Here is a 25627-nt window from a genome sequence, read left to right on the forward strand (position 1 = left end):
AAATACGTCTGGATAGAACACTAAAAAATGTGCCACAGGGAACAATGCTGCATTGGACCCCAAGTAACGGGAAAGACTTGTCACATCATAAATCCATCTCTAACTTTTAGAATTCTGGAATATGAATCTCTCTTCCCCTGGATGTATGCAGTATTGCTGTAGCCATGTTAGTCCCAGGATATTAAAGAGATAAGGTGGGTGAGGTAATATCTTTTATTGGACCAATTTCTGCTGGTGAGCGAGACAAGCTTTTGAACTTACACAGAGCTCTTCTTCAGGTAACCAGAATAGCTCTGTGTAGCTCAAAAGCTTGTCTCGCTCACCAACAGAAGTTGGTACAATTAAGTCTATAATATATAACTAAACTATAGTTGGTCCGCCAAGTTACTACCTCATCCACCTTGTCTTCCTCTGGATCATCATCTACGCAGAGTAGCCCTCTGGAATCTCACTACTCTCCCTTCCTGCTGACTCACTGGCCTAGTGGTGATTCTGTCCCTCCACACTCTCACCTCACTTTGGTGATTCTGTCCCTCCGTAGTCTTACTGATGGTACAATATTCTTTCCTAATGCAACTCTTATTGACTGAAACAGCCTCTCTCTGCTTCATAGACAGCTATTTTCAAATCTCGGCAGAAAACATTTCTTCTCTCTTATCGCTCTTAAATCCCCCACCCACCACCTACTAGCTTTAGTATGATGGCTTTTAACTAGGCTTGGCAGGACTTGATTTAAATGATTAGTTGACAGTAAAAGTCGATTTCACCTGACACTCTAAAATATCCATCGGTAACAATCAGCAAATGCAGCCTCCCTCACGCCTTGTGTCTGCAAAGATCCAGCGTCACCAGCCCTGCGGCCATGCATGGAGCCCCCTACCGCCAAGCTGTCATGGCCCCACTCACTCGTACACTGGCTGGGAGTGTGGGGGGCTATCCTCAGAGAGAGCCATTCAACAGCAGGATGGCCTCCCGTGGCCAGGGACTCATCCTCCTCCTTGCAGTCATCTGCTTTGCCCTGCCAGGACTGCGACCGTTCCCTCACCTTGTGCTTGCAGGGATCCAGAGTCACCAGCCCTGCAGGGCACCCCTTGCAGCCCTGCTGTCATGGCCCCCTGCAGTCCCGCTATCAATGCCCCACCATGGTTGCACAGGGAGCCTCCTGCAGCACTGCTGTGAAACTGATTGACTGAACACTGATTTAAAATCAATCAGAAAAAGGTTAAAAATAAAAATCTGTATCAGCCACTGAACTTACAAAAAAATAAAAATAAAATTCTGGCAAGCCGACTTTCAATTTAGTCACCACACAACATCTGTCCACTGCAGCTTTCTATCATCCATAGCAGTCTGCCTTCCCTTCTTTATTGTAGAGCATTTTGCAATGCAGGGTGAATGTGTGTTGTTCAGCTCGTAAAGGACGGAGCCTAATAAGAGGTAGAGCTGGCAGCGACACAATAGTTAAGGCCACCTAACACTTTCCATTGTAAGAGCCCATTTTCAGTTGTTTATGACTTTGCCAAACTAACTGTTCAGGCTGAAGTTTTCCATGCTGGGTGTTTAACTCAGGCTGAATTATTTAATTAATTAAATCAACACAAAAAGAAAGAAAAACAAGCTTAGGGGAAAATGTTTTTCTACTGTTAAACTCACAACTATTTCACTGAGAAGCTCTAGCACCTTCATGCTTTGGAGCAAGGACTAGAAATTTCACAGGAGAGCTGCCTTCGAAGTCAGAGGTGTTTTTTGGTGTCCCTATGAAAACGTACCCAATTTGTCTGAATTCTAAGCTTTGGAAAATCACCAATTGTACTTTCTCACTAGAAGTTTGCTAAGAGCTTGACAGCAAAATTCTCTGAACATTCCATCCCCACAGAGCTCTGGAACAATCCTGCTGAGCATACTCCACCCCGCCCAGACCTCTCAGCATTCTCTGGCCTGGGGCGGAGCAGGACTTTCTTTGCAACTGCTTCTCACAGCTGTTGGGGGGCACTGTGGTGCCCAGCCCCAGAACGGAGACCATGGCCACTGCCTTTCCTGTGCTCTCAGTGCTCCCACGCTGGTGCCCGGGCAGCGTGGAGAAGAAGGAAACCTGACTCGGGGAGGGTAGAGGATTAAAGTGAGGGCAGGAGCAGAGGAGGAATGTGACAGAAGGAAACAATTTGGGGAGGGCTGGGGACATGCTAGGGCAGGGGTTGGCAACCTTTCAGAAGTGGTGTGCCAAGTCTTCATTTATTCACTCTAATTTAAGGTTTCACATGCCAGTAATACATTTTAAGGTTTTTAGAAGGTCTCTTTCTCTAAGTCTATAATATATAACTAAACTATTGTTCTATGCAAAGTAAATAAGGTTTTTAAAATGTTTAAGAAGCTTCATTTAAAATTAAATTAAAATGCAGAGCCCCCCGAACTGGTGGCCACGACCCAGGCAGTGTGAGTGCCACTGAAAATCAAGGTGGCACGCATGCCATAGGTTGCCTCCCCCTGTGCTAGGGGACAGAATCAGAAGACCCTGTAATTACTAGAGCATATTCTTCTCCAGAACCTGGGATTCCAGAGTCCCAATATTCCTCTGTTGGCAAATACCTGTAAAACCACTAATACAGTGTGTCATCACATTCTAGTAGCTGGTCCACACAGCAATAGCAGGCCATAATCATCTCTCTCAATTAGCTTAAAGGGCAGATGTCTACTGTGGAACTAATGGTTCCAATTGTGCCAATGGCCCATGATGGTATAGAGATCAATATGGTTCCACATGTTTTTTTTTCCAGATTGCTTTTTGAAAATTTTGGGAAATTACATGAAAAACCCTATGTTAAAAGAACACTTAAGTTTAATAGTCACGTGCTCAAAAATTAGGAAACAACAGCACTAAGGTTGCTTACACAACTCTAATTCCCACCCTGCCCACTCTATCTGCATATATATGAACTTTGATATAGTCTTTAATTACATGATCACATACTATTTTTCACAAGACCTCTACCTCATTCAGGCACAGGATGGATGGTGTTCCAGGAATGAATTAGGGCTGTCTAGTTAATGAGACTGTTGGCTCCGCCTGCTTCATTTGTTTCAGAAGTTGCAAAGTGTGCAGTGAATGAGGCAGGGGACTACAAGAAAAAATAAGTAGTGGGTTTTATGGTTAAGGAAGTCAAACGCCACCTTGGAGAAATGGATTCTTATCCCTGCCTCTACCAGAAGTTCCAATGGGATGCTGGGCAAGTCACAACCAAACTTTTCACAAGGGGCCACTAGCTGTGTGTTCCTCATTTTCTGAGTGCCCACCTTGAATCACTTATGGCCTGATTTGTGGAAGTCCTGGGTGCTCATGGCTGTGGCTAAAAATTAATAGGAGGTGTTTTGTGATCATCTAAAATGTTAAGTACTCTGAAAAGTCAGGCCCTATGTGTGTTAGTGAGGGCATCTAAAATTAGTAGACAAGAAGTTTGGCCTTCATCTCTCTTTTATATCAATATGTCTCCTTTATATTGCTTCAGCTCCCCATCTGTAAAATGAGGTTGATACCAATCTTGCTACAGAGGGATGCTGTGAGGATAAAACAAATAAATATTTGTGAAGCATTCAATACTATAATGATGAGCACCACAGAAAAGCCCAGGAGGAAATTAATAATTCTGTATTCAATGCTAGGTTTAAACTGTATGCAGTAAATAAACAATGGGTCAGACCTGAATGATGGGGATAAAAAGAAATATTGAATAGATATCCCATCCATCCTGGGCAACAAATGAGGCAGTAAAAATACTATGTGATCATGTAATGAAAGACTGTATAATAACGCATACACACAAGGGGCCCAAATGAAAGTTGCTAAGGTTTCCAACTTATGTGTGCTTGCCTTTGCAACTTTAATATTCTTTTAATGTAGTCTTTTTGTATGTCATTCAGAGCAGCCTGGGGTGGCTCACTGAACGATAGTGACTCTTGGAGCTGGTGAAAGGTGAACGAACTGCAATGCTTCATTTGCTCAGGAAGAAGGAGGATCCTAGAGATGGATGGGAAAACGGAATAAGATTATTTAAAGCTTCAGAGCAAAGGGTCAGCAGCGATAGGGAAGTTAGCTGTGCAATTTCCCTGGGAGGAAGCCAACCCCGATTTGGGCCTATTGCACCATATCCGATTTGCCACAGAACAAATCCCACTGCTTCGCCACACGGATGAGCAGCAGTGGCGGAGTTAGGCAGGGAGTTTTTTAGAGTAATAAACAGCTCTAATAATAGACTAATGATGAGAGAGGGCAGTGGGGAAGAAATCACTCATTTATAAACATATTTATAACCAATGATATTTGTGTCCTATGAGCTCAGTGAAACAGCGAGATGCCTCAATGACGGTGGGGCCGGGTGATGTGTTTCTTGCAGCACAGCTGGCATTCTGGCAGATGAAAGCCTCGGAAACCAGAGCACCTGTCAGAGACTTAATTCATATTTTTGGGGAGCGAGTACACTCTTCGCACTCTGCCCCCCTCCCTTGCCACCCCTCTGAATGTGACGCATGGTGACTTCTCAGGGAAAGTGATAGCTGAGGTGGTGGGCTATTTCAATCCACAGGGGATCAGCTGACAGGAGATTTTACACCACAAAAAATGCTTTTAGAGTTTGCATCAGATGGTAGGAAAATCTGACTTTAGTGCCGCCACACAAGGGGGGGTGAGGAAAACCCACAGAAAAATACATATTAATCTGCACAGCTCTGTGCCGCTGAGTGCTTATGACTCACACACACCTGGCATTTGATTGGACTTTGCCTCCTAGTACACACACAACTTTTGAGTTTGCTGTGACCAACAAAAAAGGTGACACACAAGGTCTCTCTCAGGGTCAATACAGAAGTGATGCTATGTAATTTATTTATCAGATAGTCCATCAGTGAGGTTCTAATATGTGCTCAGAGTCCCAGTCTATGGTGGGATTCATGGGAAGCAGGCACCACACTGTTATTTATTTGTGTAGTGCCATGGGGGCAAAGGAGCTTTATAGATAGAAGACCAGTAGCTGCCTTAAGGAGATATTTAAGCCTACCCCACCAAGGGGGAAGACAAATAAAGGAATGGGAGTAAGGGAGGAGAGAGACAACATGTGATGATAACATGGGCACCACATTAGAGTTTTAACAGATATGATTAAGGGACTACAGTGCAGCCATTGGTAACAGAAGGCTGCATGGGTATAATGAGGGGAAGATGAAAGAAGGGCAATGGCAACATGGCTGTCTCTTCCCAAAGTGAAATACCATACTGAGGATCTTCAGGGTTTCTTCATGATCACATTTTAAGAGCAGAAGGGGTCATTGTAATCATGTAGTCTGAGCTCCTCCATAAAACAGGCAATATATGTTCATCCAGTAATCCTTGCACTGAGCTCAGTAACTTTTTGTTGAGCTAGCGCATATGTATTTAAAATCAAAACTGGGTGTTTTTCTAAGACAGCTCATGTGATGCGGAGTCCACCACGTTCCTCAGCAAGCCGTCCTGATGCTTAATTGCTGTCACTGCTAAAAATTTGCACCATATTTCCAGTTTGAACTTTTCTAGCTTTGACTTCTACACATTGGATCTTCTTATGCCTTTGCCCACTAGAATGAAGAGCCCTCTAATACTAGGCATCTTTTCCTAATCTTCCCTTGGGATTGCTCCTTTGTAACTCTCTCTGTTTACTCCTCCCACAAAGCTAACCCTGTGTACTAAAAGGCTGCTCTCTGGCTAACCACCTAGGGGAGTTCACAACTGATAAAGTGTGAAATGTTGCACACACATACACCTTTATCCACCAATGACTTGTCTACACTGCGAAATGTCACTGTGTTAACCAACACATTAACTATCATGATGTTAAAGACTCTTTAGACAAGGATTGTCAAGTTTAACGTTTTGTGTCAGCTGTTTGTGACTAACCGCAGGGTTCACAACCAGTTGACATGATGGTAATCATGGTAGCCCTGGTCTTCACTTAGTGCTAAGTTGTGCTTAACATTATATTTGTTAAAATGGGATACTTAAACCATTTTTTAGCACAGTGCTTTTTGCAATGTATAGATTAGGCCTCTTGCATGTCACAGAATGAAGTTCTTAATGCCCCTGGAAACAAAAGGTGCGGCCACAAACTAACAAGTGTTACACTAAACAGCATTACAGTTCGGATGGTAGTACTGAAGGCCAGGGCCAGCTTTAGGCCAATTTGCCCGATTCCCTGGAATCGGGCCCCGCGCTGGCGCATTTCTAATTTTTACTCACCCGGCAGCGCTCTGGGGGGTCTTCAGTGGTATTTCGGCGATGGGCCCTTCACTCGCTCTGGGTCTTCGGTGGCATTTCTGCAGTGGGTCTTTGAGTGCTGCCGAAGACCTGGAGTAAGTGAAGGACCCGCTGCCGAAGTGCCGCTGAAGACCCGAAGCACTGCCGGGTGAGTACAAATCGAGCCTCGCACTTGCTAAAGCCGGCCCTGCTGAAAGCCATAACATATGGTACAGTGCTGTGTGTTCAGATATATCAATCTCAGCTCCTTTGGGATTTTAAAAAGAAATTCCATGCTCATGCAAAATGTCAGACATCCTCTGTTTATCCACAGAACAACAGCAGCACAAGAGTCCACTGAAACTATATTGCGTAGTCCCAACACTTCTTTCTGACCTGACTTCCCAGAACCTCCCTACACACAGCTGGTAGATCTTAGCACCCACCATTCAACATCTACATCATTCTCCCAACATACACCCATGCTTAGGGTTCCCACAGACTCAGAAATTAAAAATTCAGCTGCCTTTGTGGCAACAAACAGGTTTACATTTACAACCCTGCCAAAGCCTCTCACAGCCCAACAAGGTCTTTTCCCAGCTACAACTCCAAGAACATATTTCAGTTCAACAGTGTTTTGGTGATGATTGTGTGAGCATGGTCTAGTAAACAGGCTGCTCAATACGGAATGGCAGGTGCTCCCTCTATAGCCCCCTTCTGTGGTTTTTAACCAAGCATCTGCTGCATAGCAAGAGCCTAGGGGTTTCCGAAGCCTGCCCCACTCAACAATAACTCCAGCTGTCACAAGCAGATAATCTTCTGTTGGATCAGAATGCTGTGGCTTCAGCACACCAGTGACGACAAACCAGTCTCCGGGGCAATCATGATGCAAAAGGCTAGGCTGGTAATACTACTAGGAAGAGCTAGAATGATGGGAATGACAACAGATCAGAGATTGTCATTGAGATAGGAAAAGAAAGCTGAGGACCAAGGCATCTTAATCCCCAGCAACCCTGTTCTCCCTGATCCTTTCACAAAGCTTCCCCACACCTGCATTGAGAAACCTAAGAAGCCAGCACACGCACACACAGGGGATCAAACCAAAGCTTAGAGTTCTCTGCCTAGATATACATAAAGGGGACATGACCTGGAACTGCATCTTGGCTAGAGGGTCCCATTGATATAGCAAAGATCTGCATGATAGGTAAATGCAAAAGGTCTGACACACAAGTTACATCAGTCACCCTCAAGTGACAGGACTAAAGCTGCCATGGATGTACTGTTACCCGCAGTCTCAACATAACAAAAATTAACACACACCAGCCCAAATGGAGCCACCTAAACTCAGGAGGCTAATTTGGTGGTAGTCAGGGGAGGAAAGAGAAATGTCTGGAACATTCTCCCCACCAGCTATTTACACAATTTTGAAGCACAGTGTTTTAGTTAACACAGGTGCTACAACTGTTCCCAAACATGAGATGACCTCTTAGCAACAAGCAAATAGACATGACAGTGAACAGCAGTGCAGAGTACTGGAGTATGGACTGGTCCCAGGTTCCAAACCATGTTACCTACCTCCCCCAAAAAGAAAAGACCATGGGACCATAATTTGGGAGGGAGAAGGACAGCAAGAAGCATTTGCAAACAGGTTAGTAAGCCTTAATGTTTTAACCTATTGACCACACTTTGAGACCAGGAAGACATGCTAATTAAAGAAGGGCCCAAACCATGAAGTTCTGGATCTCAACTCTTCTGCCTCAGAGTTTGGGGGTGTTTTGATCCATCTCTAACGCTGACTGAATGTTTATTGAGAACTCCAAAAACCAAACCTCCTAGGGACAGAGCACAGCACAACTGATAAAGCACCATTTATGTTTACAATTCAAATATTCAAACCCCAGTTCCAAAGTACAGGTCTTGGGCGCCACCAAAGTCAGGTTATTTCAGTCAGTTTATCATAGACACATGGAGCTTGTGTGTCCTGGCATGTAATGCTACACATTTTTCTGAGTAGCCACGGTACCCAGCACGATGGGTCCTATAATCTGTACATGCTAGCTCCCATTATTTGAGAGGAGGTCTGCTGCAATCTGCTCTTATTGTGTATCAGTTAGGTTTTGCCCCCATGTTCCTGGCATATTGCCAGTGTACCTCCTTTCCCCCCACAAGCCAATGGGCAAACAGCATGGGTACCGCTGGTGCAGGATATTTGTCTGTCTTTTATGCCAAAGCGGTTAAATCAAACCATCAAAGGTTGGTTCTCTCTTATCGGATGCTCCACTTTTCCCTCCAATTTCGATGTGTGTGAGCTGGCTAAGGCAAAGGCGGAGCTCAGCTTTACTCTCAGCTCATGTCACAGTGCTCAAGCAGGAACTCAGTTGCCAGATTGGGCAAGGAGGGCACGGGAAGAGCAGGAGAGGGCAAGAAGGAAGAGTCATAGGCTTAAAGTAACTCACCGATGTGATAAACCTGTACAAAGGTTGCCGCCTCTCTGTATATTTCACCGTGATGGGGCTCAGATCATAGCGAAACCAGATAGCGGGGATAATGCGGCCAGTGTGACTATAGGCAACATACTCCTGGAAAAGAGAGTGGGGAGAGAGGAAGGCAGAAAGCATGAGCAATTTAATTTTAAAGTTGATCTCAGAACTGACTCCCTTCCCACTAGGCTGCTCCTCATTCCTATTGGGAAATTTGCAACATACTATCAGGAGATAGTAATTACCCATAATGATTACACTAAGAAGAGTAACTTGTTCATTTCTGAATGACTATAAATCAACAATACTGACTGCCTGGTGATGTGGCGTAGAACAAAAAATGCCACTCAGTATGACCCTAATCCAAAGTCCATTGAAGTCAATGAAAAAAAGACAGACAGTTTTGGATCAGCCCCAAGTGGATACATGGATTTTCCAAGTGGTTGTAGATAGAGAGTTCTAGCACTATTAAAATTAAAAACTGCAGCTAACCCACTGGTAAGTTAAGCAATACAAAAGGAATTTGACTTACACCAGCTTGTCGGCCTGCCCCATGCATTCAGAACAACAAAGCATTTCCTGTGTCTGAGGCCCCATTCACGCTGGGATAAAAACAGTTTTAACGCTTTTTGTCGGCCCAGTGCAAATAGGACAGAACTGTGTTTAAACCATGTTAAGAAACTTGCTCTAGGCAAGGAGGGGAACTAACGTAGCAGAGAGTTTGCAAACACCATTTTAAATCTGTTCAGCAGAGAGACTCTTAGCTCCACTGTGGTCACAACTTTTTAATCCACTTCTTATAGAGCAGGTACGTGTGAAGTATCAGCCAAAGGGCAGCTCTCCAGATCATCCACCGTTATGGAGAAATCAGCACTGTGAAAGGGATTTCTAAAACCTGCTTTGAAAATACATCTTAGTTCTATCAGGTCTTACCAAGAAAATATTTAGTTGTTTTGCTGTATAATATTTTAACTGTGCCCTCAACACGAAGAGAAACACCAGCCATTGATATGAGCAGACAGACAAACAAGTAGAGGAGGAGAGTCAGCTTTGGGATACAGCAAACCTTTGAGAAATGCCTGAGCATGCTCTGCACATTCCGGCCCTTATTTCAGCAGATACCCCTTCCCTATCCCTGTGACAAGTGTGCCACTTTTGACTGATAGACCCAACTCTTCAGGAGGCAGGGACAACAACCACCCTAAAGAGATGGATGAAGCACTAACAAAGGCATGTCCACAGGTACAACAGCAACAGGACGATCTCTTCTCAGCAAAGGGAGCTGAAGCTGAGGCAGCACCATCATGCTCCATCAACCCCACTGGGATTTTTCCTCCTTTTTGAAGTCTCTTCCAGAGTTGGTGGACTGATCTTCAATGGACAGAATAGGAGGGGACCCATACCAGCTTATTTTAAGGGCTCCTAGCACAACTAATTGGTTGATGCCAGAACTGTAGTGGTGGCTTTGGGTGGAGAGAAAACAGAAGATCTAGGAGATAACATGGGAGAGGAGACAGACAGTCCACACACATCACTATCATGGTAGAGAACCACCTCATGCTAGGGCATCTATGCCAGACCATTCCAAAGACTTCCTTCCGATTCCTGCTTCCCTCTTATCAGCATGGGAGTTTAGAGCAGAGGCAGGAATCAGAGACCTTTTTAAAATGCACAGAAAATGCAGACACAGCTCCATTTGCTTGCACTCTGGTTATGAAGAGAACAGTTTTGACAGAACTGACCTCATTTTTTCCTTCCTTACCCTCCGCCCTCAGCAACACAGTCCTGATGATTCAGTCTTGGCTAAGGGCCCCAGTTGCAATCCTGCTCACTGAAGTATCAAGATCAGCAGCTCAGGCTGTACGTTTTCCCAATTAATTTCAGAACGTGTGTTGCAAGAGAATCTTATCAGAAGAGTGGTTGTAACATTAAATAGAAAGAATACATTCTATCCAGGGAGAGAAAGCTATCCAGACCCTTAGGACACTTTGTACAGCACAACCAGAAAGCACAGGAGACTATTGCTAGTCTTGGCACAGCTCAGGAGAGCATAATAAATAAGTGAATATTTTAGCAGAATGGCAGCCTCAGAACCCTCAAGTAGAATAGACACAATAAATCCACATGCGAAAGGTCTGAAGGGAAGTAAGAGCCACTCGATGCTCCACTGGGCCAATGCAATCGAGAGCTATCCTGCACAGACATCCACAGACACGAAGAGCAACAACCCTGCCCAATTTCGAGCAACTAGCAAAGGGCAGTACTCCCATAAACAATGCATTACATTTGCTCTGTGTGTTAAAATAACTGTTAATTTTTAGAGTCTTAAGGCTCTTTAAAGGGCAAATAATTAGACCCCAACCAATTCAGTTATGGGAAAGGCCTGCCAGGTACCCACACTATAAAAAAAAAAAAAAGAGTACCAGGCAATAAATCTCTCTGAAATCTCTTTAGCAAGAGAATTAGGATCTAGAATTACTTCAGGCTATGAAGGTTTTCGTACAATATATATCGGGACTTGAGTCAGTTAAGCTCACATAGGAGAGAGTCAGCTGCAAGGCAACAATTCTTCAGAGAAAGAATAATTAGCACCAGGCGCTGAGAAAAATTCCATGCTACTATAATGTAGCTGCTGCTAAGTCTAGAAGACATGACTGCAAGAGTCCTCGTTCTAAAGCAATTCAGTTCCTCACTCTTCCAGCAGAGGCTACTGCATGCCTACCAAACACAAATGCTTTATACCAGAGCGCAATACCAACAGCATGGATTGAGTTTTAAGTAAAGAGCTTCCTATGAACTCATTGGGTTTTTCTTCCCCAATGGCAAGACTACGTAACAGTCACCTCCAGCCTTACCTTGTTTGCTACAGTATACTGGTATGAGTACCGCTGTTTGCCGCTCATATCTTCATACACGGTGGGGACTATCTTCAATATATAATCGTGAGAGGCAAGGGCTATGAGTCAGAAAGGGAAAGGATAGATTAGCCAGTGAAAAAGCCCATGCCCCCAGAAGGAGGGTGGGAACTCATGACAGCTATTAGTAAAGGATAGGGGTGATTTTGGTGGTAATGGTGGTACCGGGTGGGGGTCAGAAGAGCAGTATACAGATGCAAATACCATAAGCCCCCTGCTCAGACTTGCTACAATCCATGTGATACCAACCTAATCCCTCTTGCAGCAGGTGATCATAATCAAGCTGCAGAAAATGCCAGCGACAACAAAATCCAGGGTGCAAGAGAGAGGTAGCAAAGGACCCTGTGGACTAGGCTTTCCCTAGGGCCAGGGGTGGGAATCGAAATCCCATTCACTGATGCCTGGGTCCCTTTGGTTGCTTATCTGGCCCCATAAACAGTGTTGCATTAATATCCTGGTTTTCATTTTGCTTTTGCCCACTATCAGTGGGCTGGCTAAGCCCTGGAAGCACTGACAATACATACGGTTTGAGCTGAGCTTGTCTGCTCCCCCCAGAGCATTGAATGCTCCATGAATGTTCTGGACCTGGAGAGCAAGAAGACACATACAGTGGTTATATTCTATACTTGGTTCTTTTGGCTTTTGCTTCCCCACCTTTGAAGGTTCCAGTTTGACTCAGTGTTCCCAAATGCAAAGCCTCAACCCAATGAGAAAAAGGCACAAATTATTCTCAGTGGCCATTACCACAAGGCTTGGCTCCAATTGGTGAGGTTGTAAGATCAACCTCCAAAGATCTAACATTAATGTCCACTCTAAACTGCTTCAGCCAAGGGAGCACTCCCCGAATGGAAGTGACTGGTGGGGAAACACAAGTCAGTCTGAAGCTTTGAGGTGAGTCTCCATGGCAAACTATGACATCATTGCACACCAGTCTGCGCTGGTGGGTGGTGTCATCCCATAATTAGGATCAATCTCCCAGCTGGAGAATAAAAGCTTGCACTAGCAAGCTCTCATCATTCTATCTCATGCATATACAATGTAGAGACTATAGCCTGCTGGGAGTCACACTTTAAGATTCAAATTCAGGGCAGAACTTGGAGCTGCCTACTTTCTACTCAGATGCATCCCTAGAACAACACACACTATGTCTTGGAAGAAGGGAAGGAGACATGCCAGCTAGGCCATCCATTCCTTAGCAGTTGGTTCCAGGCACGCAAGTGTTAGGCATTCCCAACCCCTCACCACAGATCAATTGGATTTCCCCATTACTCCCCACTCCTCTAAGGTAGAGGCTAATGGAATTAGTTGAAAACAATAAGCACCAACATCCACCAATAGAATGATTGATTTGGGAAATTTCTGGAATGGTGAAAGCTATACAGAAGTCCTGCAACTGTAGTCAGAGTTGCAATGTAATACATGCCACATTAAGATATACAGAAGGAGAAGAGATATCCACTAGCTGGGAAATTACTGACAGACAACAGATAAGCAGTTTTGTTTGGAGGAAGAGTTGTGTCCTTCTAGCTTTCACTGCATTAACAAGTCGCAGCACCAATTTGCATTGTCCACTGTCCTTCCAACAGCTATAAGCATTTGACTGCATAGGACATCCACCTCGTCCTACGGCATGTTTCCGTGATCACTATTCCACAGAAAGATGGTTTGGGAAAGAAATAAGCTAACAAGGTTCCTTATCAATATCTTAGGAAAGAAAATTCTAGCAAGACAAATTCCTTGTTTTTCATCAAATTGAACTGATTGAACAGGTAACATGCAGGTGACAAATATAATTGGAACCACAAATGGGTTTTCTATAATGCCTTCCAGACTGCTGGTATCTCAAATAGCTTACACAGTGCTGAGTTGGATAGTAGCAATAACTAGGCAGGCAGACAGCATTCTGTGCTACAGCTCACACATCCTTGGACATCAGTTCATCTAGAGAGAGGGGATATTTGACTTGGCAACAGGATTAACCCCAGCTCTTCTTGGTACATGCAATAGGAGTTAAAATTCTACTAGGAAAACCCTTTGAGACAGGCAGAAAGGGCATCAAGGTCTCATTTGAAAGATGGCACCTTCTTATGACACAGCAGCTCTTCCAACCACTCTTTCAGCATCAACTTCCAGTACAAGTCCTGGCAGAGAAAAAGAAGCCTGAAGCCTCAGCTCAGAGGGTAGAGCACGTCAATAGCTGAATAGTTAATCCTGGAAGAATCAAGTACTTTTTGAAGACAACCCGGAATACCTCCCTTCTCCAAAAGGAGCCACCTGCCGAAGTGACCCCATGAAGGAATTAATGGTCAAGCAGAAGTGTCCTCATATTACGGGATACTTTGGGGACAGCTCAGGACAGGAGTCTGCCTAACAACAGTGATCTCTACATAATCTAAAGAGGGAGCACGTCAGTGGGAGAGCATACATGCTTGATTTACATAAGCTGCTAGCTGCACTACAAGCGACCGACCAGCGCAATCAAGCCTCACCACTGCAACATGCCAGCATAATACCTGGCGGTTTTCAATGTCATAATATCTTGAAGAGGTGGAAAAGCAAGGCAGCTGGCAGTGTGATTAGCAGGCATAGGAGCATGGATGTGTGTATGGAATGCTGGTTTAGCTCAGCATATTTACAGGCAGCTGTGGTACTTCAAAACTAGTTCAGAAAGGATGAGCTCAGGTAAACATCTATTTCAGAGGATTGTCTGTGCATTACATAACTCCATAAACTGTCTAACCCTTCCTGAGGTACACACAAGACATCAGAGTTAAGTTTAAACTACCAGGTTAAGGGCAGGGCAAGATTTTGTCACTCAGTAATAGTTCTGACACATTATACATATAAAAGTTCCCCCAATGTCCTTGATCTTAGTGGGCAGCATGTCACCTGCTTCTGCTCCACTTGGTACTTTGGCCTGGTCTACCCTAGGGAAATTTACAAAAAGTTTCCCACCAATTCAGCTTAAGCCACTACTAAAACCAATAGGAAATGTCGTTTAGACAAGGTTCCAGCAGCCAGACCAGTCTTTAAACCACTATTTCAATTAGACTGACTTTTCAGAAAGGTTAGCTAAAATATTAGTAAAAATGGGTTGCTAGATCCTTGGCTGAACTCTGGTGATCATCTGTTTTGATGACAGTTCAGCTGAGACCGTGCTAAAACTGGTGGGATACTTTTTGTAAGATTGCCTAGTGCAGACAAGGCCTAGGAGACCATGCACAACAGCACACAGCCAAGGCACAAACAACAGACTTTGAGGGCAAACGTCCAGCATCTGAAAAACATTCCCCAAGTTTTTCCAATGTCAAAAACCCACAAGCTTTAGGTATAACGTCCTGCGAGGTGTCCTGCGTTCAAGATGGCATAGTTACTATACAAAAAAACTGCCCTTTAAATTACTTCATTCTTCTCTCTAAACAAGAAGAGCGAGGATCCCAGACCTGCACAGTTTACTGAGAGCGATGTCTCATTTTTGTGCCAAAAGTAGGTGGTGCGTGGAAGATTCCACTCCCCCACCCCAACGCACATCCCAAATTGGGCAGAAGCTAAGCCCAAGGATCCATGCAATCATATTAACAGTGAGTGGCATCTCATTTTGGTGGCTCACATGGACAGAGCTTATTTTGTGGGCACAGCTTGGAGGAGTACCACCACCATTTCCCAGCCACCCTCCAATCTGGTCACTGGTGGCAGGAGATATCCCCATTTTGCAGACAGAGAAACCGAAGCACAGAGTTGTTAAATGATTTACCAAGGTCACAAAACATCTGTATGATACAGATAAGTGACAAGACCCTGATCTACTGAACACCAGTCCCATCCTCTAACAACTAGAGCATGCTGTCATCCGGTGTGCTGGAGAGAACACCCCACCCCATTTCGAGCTCGCAGGAACTACTGAGATGAAATGTAGAAAAGGTTAATGAAGCCTAAAGTAGCACAGCCTCTGAGACTCCAGTGAGCTTTTCACTATTGGAGAGAGGGGATAAATATTCTCCTAGTCTGTCAGCAAAAGGAGAGGGGAGATCCCTTGAGGGATAAACTGCGAAGTTTTTGCAATTAGCGTTTATGAAAGACCAACATTTCAGGACATGACAAAGTAAGGAACAAAGGAATCAGGCAAGCTCTTCAACCCATTATTAGATCAGCAGATACCCTAAGATGGAGACAGGTGAAACCAAAAATAAACATTGAACAAAGAATGCTCACCTATATCCAGACCACATTAAAATAATCCACACACACCCCCTCACGAAATCACTCTGGATATGTCTTTTGCTGTAGCTGGGAGTATGCGTCCCACAGTGCAGACGCACTAGCTCCACTTCAACTAGGATGCTTAAAAAACAGGGTGGCTGTGGTGGTGGCTCAGGCTAGCCACCCAAGTACATACCCAGGAGGTCAGGTGAGCTTGTGCATGGTTGGCTAACATGAGCTGCTGTTCATGCTACCGTGGCTACACTGCTATTTTTAGCACACTAGCTCAAGCAGAACTAGTGCAACTAGTGCCTGCTCTGAGAACACCACACTGGCTGCAGCGCAGACATACCCTCAGTAGCTCTCACCAGTGCTTGCTCAGTCTAGCTAGAAGCAGAGTAGTGAACATCTCCTCCCATGTCACATGCCCTTTAGCTCATGGTTTTGCTTACTGTGCCAGCAGCACGTGAGCACACATGCATGAAGAGATAGAGGTGACTGAACAGCATGTGTTATTTAGCAGGGCCGCCCGGGGGGAGGCAAGAGGGGCAATTTGCCCCAGGCCCCGGGCCCTGCAGGGGCCCCCACGAGAGTTTTTCGAGGCCCCTGGAGCAGTGTCCCTCACTCACTCCGGGGACCCCAGAAAACTCTCAAGGCGCCCGGGCCCCCGGAGCTTCTTCTGCTCCAGGTCATAGTCAGCAATTTAGCAGCGGGGCATCCTTCCGCCCCAGGACCCGCCGCCGAAGTGCGCCAAAGACCCGTAGCGGGGGGTCCTTCCAGCAATTCAGTGGCGGGTGAATCCTCTGGGCGGCCCTGTTATTTAGAGGCTTGAGATTTCTGAATCAACTTGTAATGGCACACACCTATAGCCAGCTACATCTGGGAGAGTGGCAGACTACATGATGTGCTAAATACTTCTATGCTGGGGGACACAACGTCTGCAATCAGACATCTTCTGCCTGTTCCACTCCGTGCTCAAAGCCCTCCCATTGCCCAGCCTTCCTACCACATTCATGCTAACACTCTCCAAAGACTGCAGGATGCAGTGGTGGGAATATTCCCGTATAGGACACGTTTCCTGTGAAGTCAGCAGCAGTCCCTATTAGCACCTACCATAGTGAACCACCATGTCTACTAAAGTTAAGATTTATTTTTCATATTTTTCAAAGTGCTTTACAGACATGAAACCAACTAATCAATATGCTAATATTTCAATGCTCCAACACAAGACATGTCCTAGAGTGGTTTGAGCATTGGCCTGCTAAACCCAGGGTTATGAGTTCAGTCTTTGAGGGGGCCATTTAGGGAACTGGGGTAAAAATTTGTCTGGGGATTGGCCCTGCTTTGAGCAGCGGGGTTGGACTAGATGACCTCCTGAGGTCCCTTCCAACCTTGATATTCTATGATTGTAAAGGAAGCTGGAGCAGAATGAAATAGAGGATTACAAAGCAATGCTTCAGACTCATTAGCATTACAAAGATTTTGGAGTAAACAGGCATGTGTGGAACAGGGAGCAACGTAATGAAATGTCTGTGTTGAGGAACCAGAATTACAGAGAGGCTCTGTTTAAGCCATGTTGGGAGGTAAATCACGGAATAGGTGTGTGCACGCACCTTTGTATCCATATGAACTCAGCTTTCTGGAAGCAAGTTACAGAGGTGCAGGGCTGAGAGTTGTCTCCATTGAGAAATCAGGAATTATGTAATAACATAGCACACCAGGTGAAACCCTAGCCATAGGGCAAATGCACATATTCACCTTCTCCCCAGCTGTAGGCTGGCAGCTTTGAACAACCGCTCAATTTGTCCTATGAGAAGGGGGAAGTTGCTAGATGTCTCATTTTCTAATCTTTGATCTCCATTAGAAGCATAGTGGAAGGAAGGGTGATATGGGGCTAGAATTTGTTGCAGTACCATATGCTCTCAACCACCACTCCTGTGGTATTGTAGTCCCTTGATAAACATGCCTAGCCAGCACAAAGCCACTAACTGAAGCTACATGTGCAAAATGAATATTCAAAGCAACTTGCCAAGTGCTGTAGTAGGGAATCTGGAGTCAGGATTCCTAGGTTCTATTCCTAGTGATGCCAGTGACATCACAACCTTTTTGTGCCTCCATTTCCCACCACCATCTGTACAGTAAGCATAGGGCTACTTATCCATCTTTTCAAAAGCACTGTGAGATCTATAGATGAGAAACAGCCACAGAAGTTCTCTATTGTGAATGAGAATACAGCTCCTCCCTGACCTTCCCCACCACACTCAGCCCTTTTGTAAAATGCTCCAAAATGTAGTAAAAAGAAGACTGGTTCCTCTGCCCCTGTAGACAGCAAGATGGCCTGGAGGGAGGACTCACCTGTAACTTATCCCCAAATGAGAGTTTGTGGATGATGTGCGTCATGTCAGGATTCTGAGGCTGTGCAGTGGCACTGTGTGTTGACACGTGAAAGTTACCTGGAACCTGCAGTCAGCCAATCATTAACATAACAAAACAAAACAAAAACAAACACATGACTCTATATTTTATTTCCCTAGGTAACTGGTGTTTGAGATGTGTTGCTCATGTCTATTTCATATTATGTGTGTTTGCTTGCCACATGCACCGGTGCCGGAAGTTTTTCCCTTAGCAGTATTTGTAGGAGACTGGCTCTGGCACCCTCTGGAATGGCGCCCATATGGCACAGTATAAGGTTGCTGCCAGCTCCTCTCACCCTCAGTTCCTTCTTGCCAGAAACTCCGACAGTGGGGAAGGAGATGGGTTGTGGAATGGACGTGAGCAACACATCTCGAACACCAGTTATGGAAAAGGTAACTGTCTTTTCTTTGAGTGCTTGCTCATGTCCATTCCATATTAGGTGACTCCAAAGCAGTACCCCTGGAGATAGGTAGGAGTTCACAGACATGCAGATTGCAACACCACTCTGCTGAACAGGGCCAGCTCCAGGCACCAGCTAAAGAAGCAGGTGCTTGGGGCGGCCAATACCAAGGGGCGGCACTCCAGCCACTATCTGGGTGGCACGTCCGGGTCTTCGGCGGCGGGTCCCTCAGGCCCTCTCGGAGCGAAGGACCTGCTGCCGGATTGCTACCGAAGAGTGGAGTGGCGTGATCGCACTGCCGCGGCTTACCTTTTTTTTTTTCCTCCAATTTTGGCCGCCTGGGGCACGTTGCAGCTCTACAAATGTCCTGGATAGTGACATACACCAGGAAGGCCACTAAAGATGCCTGCATCTCATCGAGCGGCCTCTGACAATCGGCGGCAGCAGAACCCTCATCAGGTCGTAAAAGATGCCTCTTGGAAGAGAGTCGACAAACATGCTCCCCCTTGCCTGCTGATATAGAATATAGAGGCCGTGTTGTCCTTCAGAACTCTCACCACCTTGCCCGACAGGTGAGGTAGGAAAACTCCGTATGCCAAGCGGACCGCCCTGAGTTCTTTGACGTTTATGTATAATGTCATCTCCTCCAGGGACCACATACCCTAGGTCTGGAGGTCATCAAGGTGCACGCTCCAGCTGAAGTCCGAGGCATCTGATACCAACTCAATAGTGTGATGGGAGGTGTCGAACAGAACCTCCTCTAGGACTATCTTATGATTGGCCCACCATCGCAGTGAGGCAAGTACTGTTGGGAGAATGGTAATGACCTTATCCAGGTGATCTCTGGACTGGGAATAGATCATCGCCAGCCATTGCTGCAGGGGCCACATCTGGAACCTGGCATGACGGACAACGTATGTGCAAGCTGCCATCTGACCCAGCAGGTGCAGACAAACCCTGGCTGTAATAGGAGGAAATGCAGAGACCTCCAAGATGAGGTCCATCAGTGTCTGGAACCTTTCTTGTGGCAGGAACACTCTGGCACAGGTAAAGTCGAGCACTCCTCCGATGAACTCTGTCCTTTGCATTGGAACTAACAGACTTTTTGTTGTTCACCAGTAGGCCCAGAGAGTGGCATGCAGCTTGAAGCACCACGACATCCTTGTGGACCTGAGACCTGTAGTTGCCCTTGACTAGCCAGTCGTCAAAACACAGGTACATCTGGATACCCCAATGCCCAAGGTAAGCAGCAACCACCGACATGCACTTCGTAAACACTCTGGGTGCTGTTGCCAGGCCAAACGGAAGGACCATAAACTGGTAGTAGTGGGGCTCCAGCATAAATGGGAGGAAGCCTCTGTGACCTTGAAAGATGACTATGTGCAAGTATGCGTCCTTCAAGTCAAGGGCAGCATACCAGTCTCTCGGATCCAGGGAGGAGATGATAGAAGCCAAGGAGACCATGCAGAACTTTAGCCAAAGAGACCATGCAGAACATCAGGTCCAGGATGGGACACAGACTGTCCTTGGCCTTTGGGATTAAGAAATACCAGGAACAGAACCCCTTGTTCCTGTACTCGAGAGGAACTTCTTCCACCGCACCCAATTGTAGCAACCCCTTTATCTCCTGCGCGAGGAGACTCTCATGAGAAGGATCCTGAAGAGGTACAGGGAAGGGGGTGGTGGAAGTAAACTGTAGGGTATAACCCTCCGCCAGAGTATTGAGGACCCAGAGGTCTGAAGTTATAGCTGTCCATGCGGGGAGGAAAAAAGAAAGGCAGTTGGAGAACAGCAGGACAGACAGATCTGGGGTAAAGTCTGGTAGGTCACCCTCGAGTGCACCCTCAAAACGCCTGTTTGCTCCCCCTGCTTATTGTGGGTCAAGCCTGACTGGGCAGAGGGAGGAGGTGGGTGGCTCAGGTGGCACTTGTAGTCCCAACTCTTCTTATGGGGGGGCTCCTGGCGGGTTTGACTCCCTTGGCCCTGAGATTGTTGTGGTCTGAACCACTTACGGGCTAGACCGGCAAGGTACTGTGGCAGTGCAGGAGTCCTTAAAGCCATGCAGCTTACTGTCCATCTGTTCTGCAAACAGAGCCTGGCCGTCGAAGGGAAGTCCTGCATTGATTGCTGAGTCTCCCTTGACAGACCTGAGAGGAGCAGCCAGGATGCCCTTTGCATGGAGATGGCTGAGGCTGCTTGGAGGGCCACTCTTGCTGCAGCAGTGCCCTCTTCAAGGGTTGCCCAGAATTCCTTCTTGGACCCTTCGGGCAGTGAGACTTCAAATTTGGTCATAGGCTGCCACATATTGTAGTCATAGCGGCCAAGGAAGGTTTGGTGATTGGCCACTCTCAACTGAAGGCTGGAAGATTAATATATTTTTTGCCCAAACAGATCCAGTCACTGTGAGTCTTTATTCTCGGGCATAGTCCTGGGTTGACCCTGCCTCTCCCTCTGGTTAACGACCTCAGCTACCAGGGAGTTTGGGGTCAGGGGTGTATAGAGATACTCATGGCCTTTAGCTGGCACAAAATATTTGCGCTCAGTCCTTTTTCAGATGGATGGCAGGGAGGAGGGGATTTGCCATAGGGTATTAATTATTTTCAATATCTCCTTGCGTAGGGGTAAAGCCACTAGTGCGTGCCATGAAGCAAAGGACGTTGAACAGAGTCCGATGGCTCCTCAAGTTCCTCTGCCCAGAGCCCCAGGTTAGAGGTGACCCTCTTTAAAGGTTCCTGATGAGCCTTGGCGTTATTTTGCGGAACTGGGTGAAGGGGACCCATAATCGCTTTGTCTGGCAATGATAAGGACGAAGCCAGCACCAAGGGATCCACATCTCCTGATGTTCCAACTGGCTGCTCCCCTAGTTCCTCATGGCCCTGGTGGGGGGGTCTTCCCCTGTGGGGCTTCTACCTCCGGAGGGCGGGATGCTGCCGCCGATGGCCTATCTGAGGCCCCCACCACTGATCAAGTGGCCTGGGAAGGCTGGGTGAAACCATGCTGTCGGCCATTGGCTCGGAGGCCACAGACTCGATTGCAGTGCCAAGGAGGCTGACTGTACCACTGGTGCCGGGGCCTGTCCTGCTGCCAGGGACTCCTGATCAGCACCAGAGTCATAAGCAGAATGGACGCTGCGGAATGAACATGAGCAGCTGGCCCGGCGGCCCTCCTCACCGCAGTGCTGGCCGCTGTGCCTCGACGCTGACCTGTCCTGTCGGGAGATGTTCCTCCCGTAGGACCCTGGGGATCTTCGGCATTTGGTGGATCTGCGTCAGTAGACCGCTGACCTATGTCTCACACTGCTTGAGCTGTACTGGGATCTAAATAGGACTGGGAGTCTGAGCGGGCTGGTCGTCGACAGAATCTCCTCAACTGAGGGGGTTCGCATCTCAGTGACAGGTGCCATTGAGCAGGTGACCGGTGACCCTATTCTGCCAATCGGTCGCAGGACCAGTGCTGAGGCATTGGAGACCCGAGGAATCGGTCTCGACACTCATGTTGGGGGGCATGTGCCTCCGCAAGTCTGCACCAGGGTACCTGCAAGCCACACCTCAAATCCTGCTGTCGGTGTCCAGAGACGGAAGAGGGCTTCTCTGGGCCTGCCTCCCAATGTCCAAGGCATGATGCTCTGTGCAGGCAACTGCTGGCGGGATGTCCCCCACAATGGGGAGAGACGCTGCTGAGGCAGGGACACTAGGAACGGTCCCAAAGCAGGTTTACCCCGGGGTTGGGTACCGCCAGAGCTGGTGTAGGTGGCACCGGTAGCATCAGAATCTCCTGCGCTGCCTGCAGGGCCTCGGGCATCGACAGAACTTGGAGTTGACAGAGACTCTCGTCACTGTCCAGTGTGACAGGCATAGTACGGGAGGGGCTCGACCGCTTGACATGAGCTGGGGCCCAACTCCCTCACAGAGATGTTGAGCCACCCAGCACAGATCTTGGCGCTCCTCTTGCCCTCTCCTTTCCCTTATGGGAAGTGGGAAATCTTCCCCTTGTGGACCTCTTGGGCTTCTTGGCTGAGGCTGGGGAGGGGAATCGGTGTCGGCTCGTAGACAGCACCAGCGGGGCACTCCGTACCGACGCTGCACTGCTCAGGGCTGAGTCAGACCTCTGCTCCGGTGCCGGGGTCAGCATCGACTCCATCAGGAGTGCCCTGAGACGGATGTGGCTCTCATTTTTCATTCTGGGTTTGAACAACTTACAGATGCGACACTTATCACTTATGTGTCCTTCTCCTAGATACCTTAAACAGCTAACGTGCAGGTTACTGATGGGCATAGGCCACTTAAAACAATCGCATGGTTTAAAGCCTGAGGATCGGGGCATGCCCTGTCCCTAGTGGGAGTGCCGTCCGGGACCAGCTAACTAGAACTAATACAAAGAGTAAATACTTAGATAATGTTTTCACCCCTCACTAAACTATATATAACTATTTTACAAAGAAATATTTGGGAGACACACTGAACTAAGTGAAAGCTAGCCGAAGCAGCAGAAGTTCCAGCACTATCACTGACGGCAAGAAGGAACTGAGGGTGGGGGGGAACCGTCCGCACCCCTTATATCACACCATGCGGGTGCCACTCCAGAGGGTGCCTGATCCGGTCCCCTACAGATACTGCTCAGGGGAAAAACTTCCGGTACCGGTGCATGTGGTGAGCACACATACCTAATATGGAATGGACATGAGCAAGTACTCTAAGAACAGTAACTTCTGCATACACAGATCTCACCTAAGGGCTTTAGTTGCCATGACAATGTAAAGCAGCCGCTCTCATGTCATTTTTGATTGGATCACTCTGGAATTCAAAGATACTTCAGAATGTGATTACCAGAACTGCACCATGAAGCCTTTCAACAGAGTCAATGCAACTGCTGCTCTGGAAGGGCCAGGTAAATCTTCCTTCGCAGCTCAGGGCAAAGGACTCGTTGTCAGAACAAAAGGATCTTGAGTGCTGATGTGGTTGGCAACACCTAGCAACAACTGATGCATTGTAGAACAGTACAATGTTCACTGCTGCTTTCTGTGCTCCCTCCCATTCACTTGTACCCACTGTTTGTCTTGCTATATGCTATCATACACTTGTTAGGCTCCTACAGAGCAAACATTTAAGCATATGCTTAACTTTACACACACAAGCTGTCCCACTGAAGTCAACAGGACTAGTCACATATACAGAGTTCAGAGAGGCTTAGCCGTTTGCAGGATCAGAGCCTGCAATTGTAAGATCATGCCTTCATTCTGTGCGTGTAGTGTCGAGCACAATGAGATCTAAATCCCCAACTCTGGCCTCTAGCCCCTACCATAATGCAAATTAACCCATCCTTACACAGCGTGGCTTGTCTGCTTCTAGTGGCTGGATCCAAGAGGTTCGTAAGTCCATACAACCTTTTTGCTAATAGACTGGGATCTTTTAGCTCAGGCAGTAGAGGTTCATGCTTTTAGAGCCAGAGTTCCTGGGTTTGACCCCTGCCCCAAGACTGATGTATTACCCAAATAACAAAAACAAAAATTAAATAGAGAGAGTAAGGCAGATCACCCTATTCCTACTTTGTGAAAGAAGAACATACAGCAAGTCTCCTGGCTGTGACCTGTGCCAGAAAGCAGACACATTACACGTACTGGACAGGAGTTAACTACCTTAGCCCTACACTTCAGGGAGCTCTCCGACTTTCAGAACAAAAAGATGAAACTGCACCGAGCCCTACCCCAGCTTAGTATCTAGTCAGTCATGAGTCTCGTTGCCTGCTCAATGTGGGAGAGAAGGGTAAAAAGACTATGCTTCAAGAAACAAGCAAGTCTAAATCATTTTCATGCCCCAGCGTAAGCAAGGGGTTCTGTCTGTTATTTTTAGATGTGATTTAACATGATCTGGGAGGGGGAGAAGGAAGCAGGATTTGGCTGCCTCTGTGGTACATGACAAGGCATGAATAAAGCTGCTAGTGAACCACACCCTCCCAATCCTCACACCCCTTTTAGTCATCTGCAGCATTACATAGCAAGAATAACCAGTTCTGGACACACCCATCCCAGAGAGGAACCTCCCTAGGCCTGTATATTCATTCCCTCAGAGCATGCCAGAGCTCCATTTCTACACAGCACATAGGTGTGCACGAATGGACGCACATTTAGATGAGGTGGCATGAACACACAAGCCATTTCTGTCAAGCTGGCATCCCCAAGGGGCAAACATTCCAATCACTCTGCAGTCCTTGGACTAGGAGAGAGTTTGGATCTAAATGTGCCAAAGCTCTTTGCACAGCAGTGAGTCATATACTGGAGGTACTGCGGAGGGACAGCTCAGTGGTTTGAGCATTAGCCTGCTAAACCCAGGGTTGTGAGCTCAATCCTTGAAGGGGTCATTTAGGGAACTGGGGTAAAAATCTGGTCCTGCTTTGAGCATGGGATTGGACTAGATGACCTCCTGAGGTCCCTTCCAACCCTGATATTTTATGATTATGGAGGAAAAACACAGCAGCCATTCTGCATTCCCCAATAGCTCACACACAAACTAAGACATTAAAGCCTGTTTTAATGAAAGGGGCTGTTGGCCACAACACAGACCTATTTTCCACTATTCAAGAGGTGACACCTGGAATGTCGTTCTAGACAAGGGTATATGGGTGCTTGATTTAATATTTCTATTGGTCTAACTGCGCAGCCTCTCCTCCTAGTAGTATATCGCAGCATCAGGGAGCTGAGCTCACGTCCTGATTTGAAACCACAATAACTGCAAAACCATTCAGATGTAGGCTTTCATGAGTGCTTTGCATATGGGGCTTGCCAGCTGCTCCTGAACCACCCTACACCCACAACATGTGTCGTTCACACTCACCTTGTTGATGCTGAAGTGACCCTCAAACCTGCAGCCATCCCCATTATTGAGAGGTACTTTCATTGAATTGTCAATATGACCAACCTCGTGCCTTCCCATTTCATCCTGAATGTCCAGTCCAACCACTACCC

The 25627-nt window shown here is 46.7% G+C and overlaps 1 protein-coding gene across 4 annotated transcripts in view; it reads right to left on the minus strand.

Annotated features, from left to right (window-relative positions):
• Positions 1-25627, minus strand: part of ERGIC1 (endoplasmic reticulum-golgi intermediate compartment 1) — a 108515-nt gene that overhangs the window by 2856 nt on the left and 80032 nt on the right. For 3 of the 4 annotated variants that reach the window (XM_050962785.1, XM_050962784.1, XM_050962786.1), the window contains 5 exons: positions 25497-25621; positions 18207-18311; positions 12176-12236; positions 11592-11692; positions 8713-8835 (listed from right to left, as the gene is read on the minus strand). In XM_050962785.1, the coding sequence (XP_050818742.1) occupies positions 8713-8835; positions 11592-11692; positions 12176-12236; positions 18207-18311; positions 25497-25621 (515 nt within the window). The remainder of the gene's footprint in view (positions 1-8712; positions 8836-11591; positions 11693-12175; positions 12237-18206; positions 18312-25496; positions 25622-25627) is intronic. The other variant, XM_050962787.1, reaches the window with a different exon arrangement.

The sequence above is a fragment of the Gopherus flavomarginatus genome, chromosome 7, assembly GCF_025201925.1.
Source record: "Gopherus flavomarginatus isolate rGopFla2 chromosome 7, rGopFla2.mat.asm, whole genome shotgun sequence".
NCBI lineage: Eukaryota > Metazoa > Chordata > Testudines > Testudinidae > Gopherus > Gopherus flavomarginatus.